Consider the following 13400-nt stretch of genomic DNA (forward strand, 5'->3'; position numbering starts at 1 on the left):
ATGCTTTTGGTGTATATGCAGAGCTTCTGTTTGGGTTCAAGGTGCGTTTGTAGTTCCTGGGGGGGCTCAGCGCATCTCTGATGGAGGCCATTCGGAGGCGGCCTGGTGTTGCGCTGATCCACCTTTTGCGCAATTTTCAATTTTTGATTTTATTTGATTAGCCGCACCCAGGCTATGCATATACATAGGTTAGGATTTAGTTAGTGTTAGGCCCCTCCCATGGAGGATTGACTTCTTCGCAGTGGGAGGGACGAGTACTTAATAGGTTGCATGCAAGCTGTTAATGGAAACCAACATCCTCCTCTAGTGGTAGACAGGTCATGTGTATGCTCGGTGTGTATTCGACCCCACAAGTGGGGCTTGCACTCTTTTGCAGGTAGGCACTAGTCTGTTTTTAAGTAGCGCTGCTCATTTCCTTGCTATGTACTAATGTTATTTGTTTTTGGTCAGCTGCTCCCACTTAACAGCCATGCTTTTGGTGTATATGCAGAGCTTCTGTTTGGGTTCAAGGTGCGTTTGTAGTTCCTGGGGGGCTCAGCGCATCTCTGATGGAGGCCATTCGGAGGCGGCCTGGTGTTGCGCTGATCCACCTTTTGCGCAATTTTCAATTTTTGATTTTATTTGATTAGCCGCACCCAGGCTATGCATATACATAGGTTAGGATTTAGTTAGTGTTAGGCCCCTCCCATGGAGGATTGACTTCTTCGCAGTGGGAGGGACGAGTACTTAATAGGTTGCATGCAAGCTGTTAATGGAAACCAACATCCTCCTCTAGTGGTAGACAGGTCATGTGTATGCTCGGTGTGTATTCGACCCCACAAGTGGGGCTTGCACTCTTTTGCAGGTAGGCACTAGTCTGTTTTTAAGTAGCGCTGCTCATTTCCCTGCTATGTACTAATGTTATTCGTTTTTGGTCAGCTGCTCCCACTTAACAGCCATGCTTTTGGTGTATATGCAGAGCTTCTGTTTGGGTTCAAGGTGCGTTTGTAGTTCCTGGGGGGCTCAGCGCATCTCTGATGGAGGCCATTTGGAGGCGGCCTGGTGTTGCGCTGATCCACCTTTTGCGCAATTTTCAATTTTTGATTTTATTTGATTAGCCGCACCCAGGCTATGCATATACATAGGTTAGGATTTAGTTAGTGTTAGGCCCCTCCCATGGAGGATTGACTTCTTCGCAGTGGGAGGGACGAGTACTTAATAGGTTGCATGCAAGCTGTTAATGGAAACCAACATCCTCCTCTAGTGGTAGACAGGTCATGTGTATGCTCGGTGTGTATTCGACCCCACAAGTGGGGCTTGCACTCTTTTGCAGGTAGGCACTAGTCTGTTTTTAAGTAGCGCTGCTCATTTCCTTGCTATGTACTAATGTTATTCGTTTTTGGTCAGCTGCTCCCACTTAACAGCCATGCTTTTGGTGTATATGCAGAGCTTCTGTTTGGGTTCAAGGTGCGTTTGTAGTTCCTGGGGGGCTCAGCGCATCTCTGATGGAGGCCATTCGGAGGCGGCCTGGTGTTGCGCTGATCCACCTTTTGCCCAGTATAATCTAGCCAGGGGTATAGGTGTCCCCAGTATATGTAGCCAGGGGTAAATGTGCCCAGTATATGTAGCCAGGGGTATAGGAGTCCCCAGTTTATGTAGCCAGGGGTATATGTCCCCAGTATATGTAGACAGGGGTATAGTAGTAACCAGTATATGTAGCCAGGGGTATAGATGTCCCCAGTATATGTAGCCAGGGGTATATGTCCCCAGTATATGTACACAGGTGTATAGCAGTCCCCAGTATATGTAGCCAGGGGTATATGTGCCCAGTATATGTAGCCAGGGGTATAGATGTCCCCAGTATAATGTAGACAGGGGTATAGGTGTCCCCAGTATATGTAGCCAGGGGTATATGTGCCCAGTATATGTAGCCAGGGATATAGGTGTCCCCAGTTTATGTAGCCAGGGGTATATGTCCCCAGTATATGTAGACAGAGGTATAGTAGTAACCAGTATATGTAGCCAGGGGGATAGGTGTCCCCAATATATGTAGCCAGGGTATAGTTGTCCCCAGTATATGTAGCCAGGGGTATAGATGTCCCTAGTATATGTAGTGAGGTCTATAAATGTCCCCAGTATATGCAGCCAGGGGTATATTTGCCCAGTATATGTAGCCAGGGGTATAGGTGTCTGCAGTATATGTAGCCAGGGGTATTGATGTCCCCAGTATATGTAGCCAGGTCTATAAATGTCTCCAATATATGTAGCCAGATGTATAGATGTCTCCAGTATATGTAGCCAGGGGTATATGTGCCCAGTATATGTAGTCAGGGGTATATGTGCCCAGTATATGTAGCCAGGGGTATAGGTGTCCCCAGTATATGTAGCTAGGGGTAAATGTCCCCAGTATATGTAGCCAGGGGTGTATATGCCCAGTATATGTAGTCAGGGGTATATGTGTTGCCAGTATATGTAGCCAGGGGTATAGGTGTCCCCACCAAATGTAGCCATGGGTATATGTCCCCAGTATATGTAGCCAGGAGTATATGTGTCCCCAGTATATGTAGCCAGGGTTGTATGTGCCCAGTATATGCAGCCAGGGGTATAGGTGCCCCCACCAAATGTAGCCAGGGGTATATGTCCCCAGTATATGTAGCCAGGGGTGTATGTGCCCAGTATATTTAGCCAGGGGTATAGGTGCCCCCAGTATATGTGAAATATGAGTGAAATAAGTATTTAATCCCCTATCAACCAGCAATATTTTAGGCACTTATTGTCTACACTGTATGCGGGTATAAAGCTTAGATTAGGAGCACCAGGGAGTGCAAACTAATCCCAGTATGTTACAGGAACTGAATAAAAGACACCTGTCTACAGAACTAATCAATCAGATTTCAAACTAGCCCCCATTGCCAAGGCCAAAGAGCTGTCCAAGGATGTCAGGGACACGATTCTAGACCTGCACAAGGCTGGACTGGGCTACAAGACTATCACCAAGCAGCTTGGTGACAATTTGCCAACAGTTGGCACAGTAATTCGCAAATGGAAGAAACAAAATTCCTGTCAACCCCCCTTGGTCTAGGGCTCCATGCAAGATCTCGCCTCATTGAGTTGCAATGATCATTAGAATAGTGGTGAAACAGCCCAGAACTACATGGGGGAACTTGTCAATGATCTCAGGGCAGCTAGGATCATAGTCCCCATGAAAACAATTGGTAACACACTACGCAGTAAAGAACTCATATCTTGCAGAGCCCGCTAGGCCCCCCTACTCAAGGATGCACATGTACAAGCCCATGTGCAGGATGTCAAAGCGCATCTTGATGATCCAGAAGAAAATGAAGTAAAAGTATTGGGGTTTTTTTCTGCTAAGGGGACAGGACACCTTCATCGCATTGAAGGGACAATAGACGGGGCCATGTACCATCAAATCTTGGGTGAGCACCTGCTTCCTTAAGTCAGGAAATAAAAAATGGGTCCTGGTTGGATATTCTGGCATAACAATGACCTAAAACACATAGCCAAGGCAACATTGGAGTGGTTCAAGAAGCATATTGAGGTTCTGGAGTGGCATAGCCAGTCTTAAAACCTTAATCCAACAGAATATCCTTAGCAAGATCAAGGTTGGAATTACCAAGTATCAGCCTCAAAACCTCACTGACTTGGAGAGGATCTGCAAAAAAGAGTGCGCAGAAATTCCACTTACAATGTGTTAAAACCTGGTGGCTAACTACTGTCCAAGAAATGTCTGACCTCTGTTATTTACAACAAAAGTGTTTCCACAAAGTACTAAATCAGCTTTTGCTAAGGGATAAAAACTATTCACTCATTACAATGCACATCAAGCTCTGACTTAGGGGCCCTGAGTTTTGTGGGGTTCTTTTGTTGTCATTCTGTCTTTCACAGCTGCAATAAACCCAATTTCATGGTCAGAGGGCAAACAAGCAAAATCAGCAAGAATCACATATTTATTTCCCTCACTATAATTTCAAGGGGCCTTTTTTGCAAATTATTCTTTCTTATTTTTGGGTTACTTTTTTGTTTTTAAATCTTCTTGCTCCCCTTCCTTATTCCCCCTTCATTCTTCACCTGCCTTTCTTTCCTACTTTGGGTAACTTGGTTAAATTGGGGAAGCAGGAAATTTGAGTGCCCGCAGCTAATGGAAGATTTGGGCGCTGCCATAGACGCTAATGCAAACATCGGCTATTTGGAGCCAAAAGCAGAAATGTGATTGCTTGATAAATATCGTTTTGAAAACCAGAACGTTATAGTTTTTGAAATTCATGTTGTTTTAAGAACAATAAAATGTTATAGTTTTTTTAAGTTTTTATCATTTTGAAAACCAGAAAGTTGTAGTTATTGAAATTTTTGATCTTATGTATTTGAAAATGATTGTTTTAAAATTGAATTAGTAAAGTTATAGATATTGAAGTTTTATGGTTTAGGCACCACTGGGAAAGGAAGTTTTAGTGTTAGTCATCAGAAAGAGGGTTTTTAGGGTTAGGCACCAGGAAGTGGGGTTTTAGGGTTACGCGTCAAGAAGGTGGGGTCTAGGGTTAGACGTCAGAAAGGGGGGTTTTAAGGTTAGGCTTCAAGAAGGAGGCTTTAAGTTTAGGCGTCAGGGAGGAGGTTTTTAGTGTTAGGCATCGGAGGGGGAGGGATCTGTGTGAGACTAGAGTTAGGTTTAACTGTAGTAAAATAATCAGTAAAATCTACCAGTTTTTTACTATCATCATTACAATTGTAAATATTCTTTTGTTTTCATCTGGCACAAAATTCCCAACAGTATTTATCATTTAGCGCTATATCGGCTTCACCCAACACCCATTTTTCAATGTGCTCCTATTATATGCATGCAAAATGGGAGTCAGACCTCTGTGTACAAATATTTCCAATTTTCAAGCAGAACTCACCAAACAGGTGTTGAATTTCACCCCAGCTGCAAGTGTCAAAGCTCCAGCAATGATGCACTGTAAAACAACATACAATAAATAACATATATCATCTATATTTCTTTGTAAGTTTTATATATACACTGTTATGACTCCTCCCAAGTGGACCACATTGCTAGCTGGAAACATGAGCTGAATGGAGTCCATCAGCAATGCCACCCAAAAATGTACATACAAGTTGCATCAATGTAGTGAGGAAAAGTTGCAGCAGCAGGGGGAGGCAGTGGACCCTGAGACTGTGAGTATGCTGCTTTGATGATGTAGGGCAAGTGAAGTATGGTCCGGTGTTAGTCAAGGAGCAGAAATGCAGACATTAAACCAACAAACGTTGATTCTGGTGATACCTTTAATGACTAACTTTCAAACTTTCAAAATGTTAATTTTCTTCTATCTTCAGCAGTGGTGCTCAGCAAGATTTCGGATATCCGAGTTACCCAGATAATGAAAAACTTTTTCCACTATTCGAAATTTGAATAGCAATTCGGATATTTTTTAAAACCCGAATAGACTATCTGGGCAAAGTCGGATTTCCCATCTGAAATCTGAAATCCGGGCGGATAGTTTGTTCAGATATCCGACCAGAAAGAAAAATCACCTTGAATGGCCAAAATCCCTGAGAGAGAGAGAGAGAGAGAGAGAGAGAGAGAGAGAGAGAGAGAGAGAGAGAGAGAGAGAGAGAGAGAGAGAGAGAGAGAGAGAGAGAGAGAGAGAGATTTTAAGCTATTTAAAGGCCACTTCAGGTTTTCTTTCCAGATTTTCAAAACCGACCGGATATTGGGGGTGGATATCCGATTCCAATTCGGATTCCAAAATGTCAAACTCGGATATCCGATTCGGTTCGGATATCTGGGTATCCGAATCCGAATTCAATCCAGATAGTGAAAAGGAGTATCCGAGCAGCACTAAAACTGTATAAGAACCATACAATCAAACCATACAGTTCTGTATAATGCCTGAAGGAAAAACTTAACATTTTGGAAGCTTGTAATAAACTATGTACAGATAGTCATTAAAGGTATCAGCAGAATCAAAGTTTGCTGGTGATGTGAAGAAGTATCTGTGTAAGCTCCTAAGGTCTAGAACCAGTAAGGCCTGCTCTACTCAACTACTGTCCAGGTTGGTGAGTGGGGAAGTGGGACTAGTCCCTACATGGGCTCCAGTAATGCTTGCTCCACCCAACTACTGCCTAGGTTGGTGTGTGGGGAAGTGGATTAGTCCCTACATGGGCTCCTATAAGGTGCCTGGCACAAAGATTTCCTCCCTGATGGATTTGAAGTCTCATGAATCTTCCCAAGATCAGAATAATTTTGTGGATGAGAAAAAATTCAAGAAAAATTGTTCTTAAACAAAAGCTAAAAATGAATTCGAATTATTTCCGTTCATGGAAGCCAGAATCTTTGAAATCCAATCCTGAAAACCCAGAAAATGTTATTAGAGAATTTATAAAAAAGTGCAGGAATGTTATCTGAAGGGATACATAACAAAAAAAAGTTAATGAAAATGGCAAAAAAGAGGGTCTGATGCTGAATCTGATTCTGAGAATATGTGTATGTATTTGGAAGTTGTAAATAAACTTATTGAAAGCATCAGTAATTTGGAGGCTGCTTAAACCTTTAGACTATACCTATACCTTAAACCTTTAGACTGTAAGACCTTTTGGTCATGGCTCTCCTCCCCTTTTGTCTCACAATGCTGTGTAATAGGTGTACTTCCTTCCCACCCCTGTATATAAATATGTAGTTAATTTGTTGGCTGCATTAGCTGTTATCCACACTTTTCTTGTATTAACAGTTGTATTGTTTATTTTGTATTGTTATACTGTGAGAGATCGCGGAAAAGCCGCCACAGTTGCTACTGAGCAGGCGGCTGATTCCGCGTCCAGTGCGGCGGTTTGCACGCGGAATCGTGTGTTTGGTAGCAGGGCAGAACGCGGAAAAGCCGCCACATGCAACAACAGTAAGGCAGCTGGTTCCGCGTCCAGCGCGGCGGTTTGCACGCGGCAGCGTGTGTCTAGTGGCTGAGTCTGTTAGTGCACATAGACTTAGGAATACACGCGCGCGCGCTGAGAGGCAGAATTCTTATACTAAGCAGGAAGAGTCAGCTGACCACGCCGATCAGCTGACTCCTGAGCGGGATACTATTGGTTGAGCAATTAGGGGTGGTGCTGGAGAGCACTACTCCATATATAGTTCCTGCTGGTCACTTGCAAGTTGTCTGCCGGTGCGATCACTACGTGGAAGCACTCAGACCTAGTCAGATCCTCAGTGTGTTTGAACCAGGTGGACCTGGGAATTCACACTTAGCCAGATTATTTGAATTGTATTCTGTTTATGCTTAAAGAGACACTGAAGCGAAAAAAAAATATGATATAATGAATTGGTTGTGTACTATGAATAATTACTAGAAGATTAGCAGCAAAGAAAATATTCTCATATTTTTATTTTCAGGTATATAGTGTTTTTTCTAACATTGCATCACTCTATAATATGTCCAGATTACACAACACTCAGCATTCAAAATGAGTCTTTCAGAGCAGTCTGTGAAGTAATAAACTCTCCTCTGCTAGAGGAAAAGTAAACAGTTCAATTACAGTTGAGATAATAAAAGTCAGATAACAGCCCTCTCCATGACCAAGTTGGTCGGAGAGCTTAATAGCTTTTTTGCATAGAGATAACAACTGGAGTTTCTCAACTCTTCCTGCACTAGAAACAATTAGACTGATGTATCTGATCTTAATGTTTTTTTTCTTAGCTGTACTACACATACAAATCATAATATCATCATTTTTTTTTCGCTTCAGTGTCTCTTTAAGCTAGTTACAGGGTGTAGAGACCAAGGACCTCACACCCAGCTTAGGGAACTGTGTTATCATCTGTGTTATACTTCAGACTAGTTCCAGGGTGTAGAGACCAAGGACCTCACACCCAGCTTTTTTTAAAGAAATGCAGCTATTTTTGAGCGTAACAAATAGCTGGTGGCGCACGCATGTTGGAAGCGCCATTGTATGTGCTCCCTGGCAGTGGAAACACACAGACAGCAGGAGGTAAATTCAGCAGCAGGAGGAGGAGGATGAGTGTGTGGCAGCAGGCAGTCAATGAGGCAGGCAGCGTGACATAATAGCCCTGGTACCTAGCGGTGATACCAGGGCTGTAAATAAACATAGCAGGCAGGAGGTCCCAGACAGCGGTCGTGGAGAACACATCGTGTCCAATACACAACTGGGACAACACAGTTTTCAACCCGGGCACCTCAGAAAAATTAAACCTTTTTTTTTTTTTAATGGTTTTGTAGTTTTGGTTTTACAACCAATTACACAGATATAGCTATTTTTTGACGTAATAGCTGGTGGCAGAGTGGCAGCAGAAGGTAAATCTGTGTACCCTGACAGTGGGAAACACAGACCGACAGCAGCAGCAGCAGGAGGAATGGAGGAGTAATGTGAGCAGCTATTGTTTGACGTAATAGCTGGTGGCAGAGTGGCAGCAGAAGGTAATTCTGTGTACCCTGGCAGTGGGAAACACAGACAGACAGCAGAAAGGCAGTACACAGCAGCCCACTGTAGTTGTAAAATGTGTGGCTGCAGGCGACGTAATAGTCAAAGTGAACCAGGCTGGCTTAGTGAGCAGGAGCCAGGAGGTGGTAAAGGGTGGTAAGGCACATTAACGATGGTTCTAAGTTCCGGCAGCCAGTTCATGTCCCCCTCTCGCCGACAACAGGGGCCAGGAACTCGCCTTCCACCCACGCCTGGTTCATCTTGAGAAACGTCAGTCTGTCCACAGACTTGTGAGACAGACGTGAGCGTTTCTCGGTGACCACGCCACCAGCTGCACTGAAGCAGCGCTCGGACAGCACGCTGGAAGGGGGGCAGGACAGAACTTCCAGGGCGTACTGCGCCAGCTTGCTCCAGATCTCCAGGCGCTTGACCCAATACTCCATGGGATCAACAGGGGCATCGCTGTCAAGCCCGCTGTAGGACCTCATGTAGTCAGCCACCATGCGGGTCAGGCGCTGGCTGTGACCGGAGGAGGATGCTGCTGCATGCACCTCCTCTCTAGTCACTGCTGCCGGAGCCTCTACAGTCCTGTAGAGCTCGTGGCTGAGAGACAGCAGGTCTGTGGGGCGCTTGCTGCTGGATGCAGGCACCTGCTGCTGCCTCTGTGCTGGCTGGACAGTGGGGGTGGAAGGCTGGGGGAAGGCTTCCTCCAAGCGCTCACCAAGGGCCTGCTGCAAGCTCCTTATTTGTTGCGCTGGGTCTCCTCCTGCAGGCGGCAGGAACTGGCTCAACTTCCCCTTGAGGCGCGGGTCCAACATCATGCTGATCCAGATGTCCTCCCTCTGCTTCATCTGGATCACCCTGGGGTCCCTGCGCAGGCACGTCAGCATGTGCACTGCCATTGGGAAGAGGCGGGCCACGTCTGCTGGCACATCGGCGGCAGTGCTGTCCTCATCCTCCTCCTCTGCCGCCTCATCCTCTCTCCACCCCCGCACCAACTCAGCTGCGCTGTGCTGATCCCCCTCATCAGCAGCAAGGTCAGGGACCTAATATATCCACAAAATTGCGCTTAGGATCAACACTAAAACTTTGCAGACGTGGTTCGCGTATTTAAATCGTTTGTGTAAACAATAAGTAAAATTATCCTAAAAAATCCGCGCTCATATGCCACAAGTAGACCTCAACAGTTTACCACAGTGCTCCAATAAAAGTTCAGTTCTTTCCCTCCAGTACACTGTGTTGCATCCACGCTGTTACCAGTATCACTTTAGGCCACACGTCATATGCAAAGAAAGGGAAGAAAAAACACATATAGTGTAATACTGCGATTGCCTTAGAGCCACCACCTCCCACGTGTGGTAATCGCCGTCACCTCACTCCAAACAACACCTAGTGCCAGGGACACCCCCCTCCGTGCCCGCACTCACCCCTGAATCCTCCCAATTATCCGGAGGCAGGAATGATAGCTTTAGGGGGTCAGATGTTAAACTCCGTAGATAATATCCACTTTCTCCAGATGAGAACTCTAAAACTAAAAAGCGCCACAATAGTGTAAAATCTTCTTTTAATATAAAAAGTAAAGAATATTGCACTCACAAGCGGAGGTAGATCACAAGCATGTAAATACAGATATAGTTCCCGGGCAACAGCTCTGTAAGATGCCGTCCTGGATTCAACTCTCACGCTCGCGTCCTCCCCACTACTTCCTCCTTCCTTGTTTGCCAGTTACGAGTGCCGTAGCTCCGCCCTATGCATTTCGTCAGCTAGTGACTCATCAGGGGCTGACGGCACTCGGTAAACCGGCGGCTAAAAGCGTCATTAACTCCTCCCCCTCCACGGCGCATTGAAAAATCTTTATTAAAAATCGTAAGCAAAAGTATAAAATTTAAAATTTAAAACGCAACGGCATTCCTCCAGAGCCGCTCCCCTTACATATATGCACCTATCCTAGTACATATCAACACTCCTAATCTAAATCATTATATAGCATCTCCCTTCGCATACTATTTGAAGTACCCCCAATCCACGTTAAACGATCAGTACCCTCCCCTCTCCAGTCTGTTATTGTAACCAATATACAGGTGAATTGATATTAGAAATACATACAAATTAAATAAACCCAACCTGAAATCAACCCTTCCCATACATATTCAGACTCATGCCGTACTGATAAAACAGTTTAAATCTAAATCCACATTTAACCCTTTAGGGGCCAATGTATCTAGTTTGTATATCCATTGCGTCTCTTTTTTAGATATTTCCCGAACTTTATTGCACCCCCTCCAGGCCGGAATTAGTTTATCCACACCACAAAAGAACATATGTGTAGGATCACATTGATGCACTCTCTTAAAATGTAGCGACACACTGTGCAATTCAAATCCTTTACGGATATTCACAATGTGCTCACCAATCCTGTCCTTCAGTGGCCTGGTGGTGCGGCCCACATATTGTAGGCCACAAGTACACCAGATCACATAAACGACATAGGAGGTAGAGCACGTAATAAAGTTCCTTAATTTAAATGGACAGCCACTCACGTTGGAGATTATTTCCTTTATCCTTACTCCTTTTGCTTCTCTGCAGCATTTGCATCCCTTACAAGGGAAAAAACCTTCTGATTGCCACCCAGTAAAACGTGACTGGGTAGGTGGTGACACACAACTCAGAGCTAGTTGGTTTTTCAAATTAGGGGCTCTTCTATATGTAAATGATGGTTTAGAGGGTAATACCCCCTTTAGGACATGATCCCCCCGTAAGATATCCCAATGTTTTCTGAATATAGATTCCACCTGTCTATGTTGTGAGGAAAAATTAGAGAAAAAAGAAAAACGATCCAATTCGTTTATACTCACCTCTTTCTGTGAATGTATCAAATCCCTCCGATCTAAATTTGCAACTTCCTGTTGTACCTCTCTTAACCAATCTCGACTGTACCCCTTCTCAATAAATCTCTCCTTCAAAATATCAGACTGTAAAAAGTAGTCCCCCATGTTTGAACAGTTCCTCCGAACACGGGTGAACTGTCCCTTAGGGACTCCCCTTAACCAACTAGGGTGGTGACAACTCATTGTCTCTATATAACCATTCCTATCTGTTGGCTTAAAATGACATCTTGTGTCAAAGCCTGTTCCCTTTCTAGTAATCTCTAGGTCTAGGAAGTGTATACTCACCTTACTATGTTCAAAAGTTAGTTGAATGTTAGATCTCAGGTTATTCACATCGGACATAAATTGCATGAATGCCTCCTCATCTCCTTTCCAGAAGATGAGGAGGTCATCTATATACCTTTTCCATAGGACAATCTGGTCACCCCCTAATTCTATCGCCTCCTCCTCCCATAAGGCCATATAAAGATTAGCCAGGGAAGGGGCAAACGATGCCCCCATGGCACAGCCGTGTATCTGTCTAAAAAAATCCCCCTTATGCCAGAAAAAATTCTTTCTGAGGGCGAAATCTAAAAGCTCAGTGATAAAATTAATCCGGGCTGTAGGGACTTCTACTTCCTGTGCCAAAAGGTCCCTAACTGCATCTATCCCCCCTTCGTGTGGGATGTTGGTATATAATGAACCAACATCTGCAGTGGCCATCAAGATATCACCTTCTATACAAAAGGAATCCAAAATTTGTAATACATGTTTGGTGTCCTTCAGAACCCTCGGCAGAGCCTGCACCACCGGCTGTAGATAACTGTCTATATATTGACCTAATCTGTGGGTCAGAGAACCCACTCCACTTAATATTGGTCGGCCAGGGGGGTTGACAGGGTCCTTGTGGACTTTGGGCAACTGATAGATGACGGGCACTCTCGGAGCGGAGGGAACGAGAAAATCACACTCCCTCTTCTCCAAAAGCCCCGCCATCATGCCCTCATCCAATAGGAGTGCCAATTCCCTTTTATATTGCACTGTTGGGTTACCCGGAAGCTTCTCATACGTAGACACATCATAGACTAATTTGTCCAGTTCTTGGAAATATTGTTCTTTCCTCAAGATCACCACCCCACCCCCCTTATCCGCAGATCTTACCACAAGGTCTTTTCCTTGCAACAAACCTTCCACCGTTTCATGAATATTATCAAACGTACCTGGTCTCATTTTTTTCACATCCTCCAACACCCTATCTTTAAAAATCTCCACTGTGTTCCGATTGGACATATCAGGAGGGTTAAATGTGGAAGCATTCTTAAACTTAGTAATTACTCCACCCCTATTTGCCCTATTAGTCGGGCCCTCCTTTTGTAAGAAATATTTCTTTAAATTAAGTTGTCTCGTATATTTATGTACATCAATAAAAACATCAAACTTATTCAGATTCTTCTTGGGGGCGTATTTAAGACCATGATCCAGTAATTTCAATTCCTTTCTATCTAATTCCACCCCAAATTTTTAAGGAAACAGCACCTGGGTCAGTTGATGTAGAAAGTGATTTCAGAACACTGCACACCACGTTAGGGAGAGAGCAACAAACTTGGTGGGATATTGCAGCTTTAAAGAAATATCATAAAGAGGGTATTGAACCAAAAAAACTCAGATGGGACCTCACTCCTGATGATGGTGAGGATACTGAAGAAAATAATGAGGAATGGGAAACCTTTTTTACAAAGAGTGGGTTGGGATTGATGGAAATATTAATTAAAAGAAAAACAGTTAGATTAGAGAGATTAGGGGGTGAGATAGACCTAATGAAAACTAAGTTAGAGCCACATAAGAATACGGAGCACTATATAGCAAGGAGTAAGAAAATACAGGAACAACTAGCTATTAGTGAGAAAAATATTATTGTTGACAAACAGAGAAAATTTGCTAGGGATTTTGATGCACATAAACGTAAAATAGCTTATAAATGGCAGCCAATTGTGGAGAAACGGATTAAAGAAAAGAAAGAGAGAATTCAGGGTAATCAAACTAACGTGATAAATGAGGGTCAGGTAACAATGCAGAGGGCCCCACCCCCACCTCCACCTCCCCCAGTGG

The 13400-nt window shown here is 44.1% G+C and overlaps 1 protein-coding gene across 2 annotated transcripts in view; it reads right to left on the reverse strand.

Moving 5' to 3' along the window:
* Positions 1-13400, reverse strand: part of LOC137536222 (membrane-spanning 4-domains subfamily A member 4A-like) — a 211496-nt gene that overhangs the window by 45156 nt on the left and 152940 nt on the right. For both annotated transcript variants that reach the window (XM_068258334.1, XM_068258335.1), the window contains one exon: positions 4893-4949. In XM_068258334.1, coding sequence (XP_068114435.1) covers positions 4893-4949 — 57 coding nt within the window. The remainder of the gene's footprint in view (positions 1-4892; positions 4950-13400) is intronic.

Source organism: Hyperolius riggenbachi, chromosome 10 (genome assembly GCF_040937935.1).
Source record: "Hyperolius riggenbachi isolate aHypRig1 chromosome 10, aHypRig1.pri, whole genome shotgun sequence".
NCBI classification, from domain to species: Eukaryota; Metazoa; Chordata; class Amphibia; order Anura; family Hyperoliidae; genus Hyperolius; species Hyperolius riggenbachi.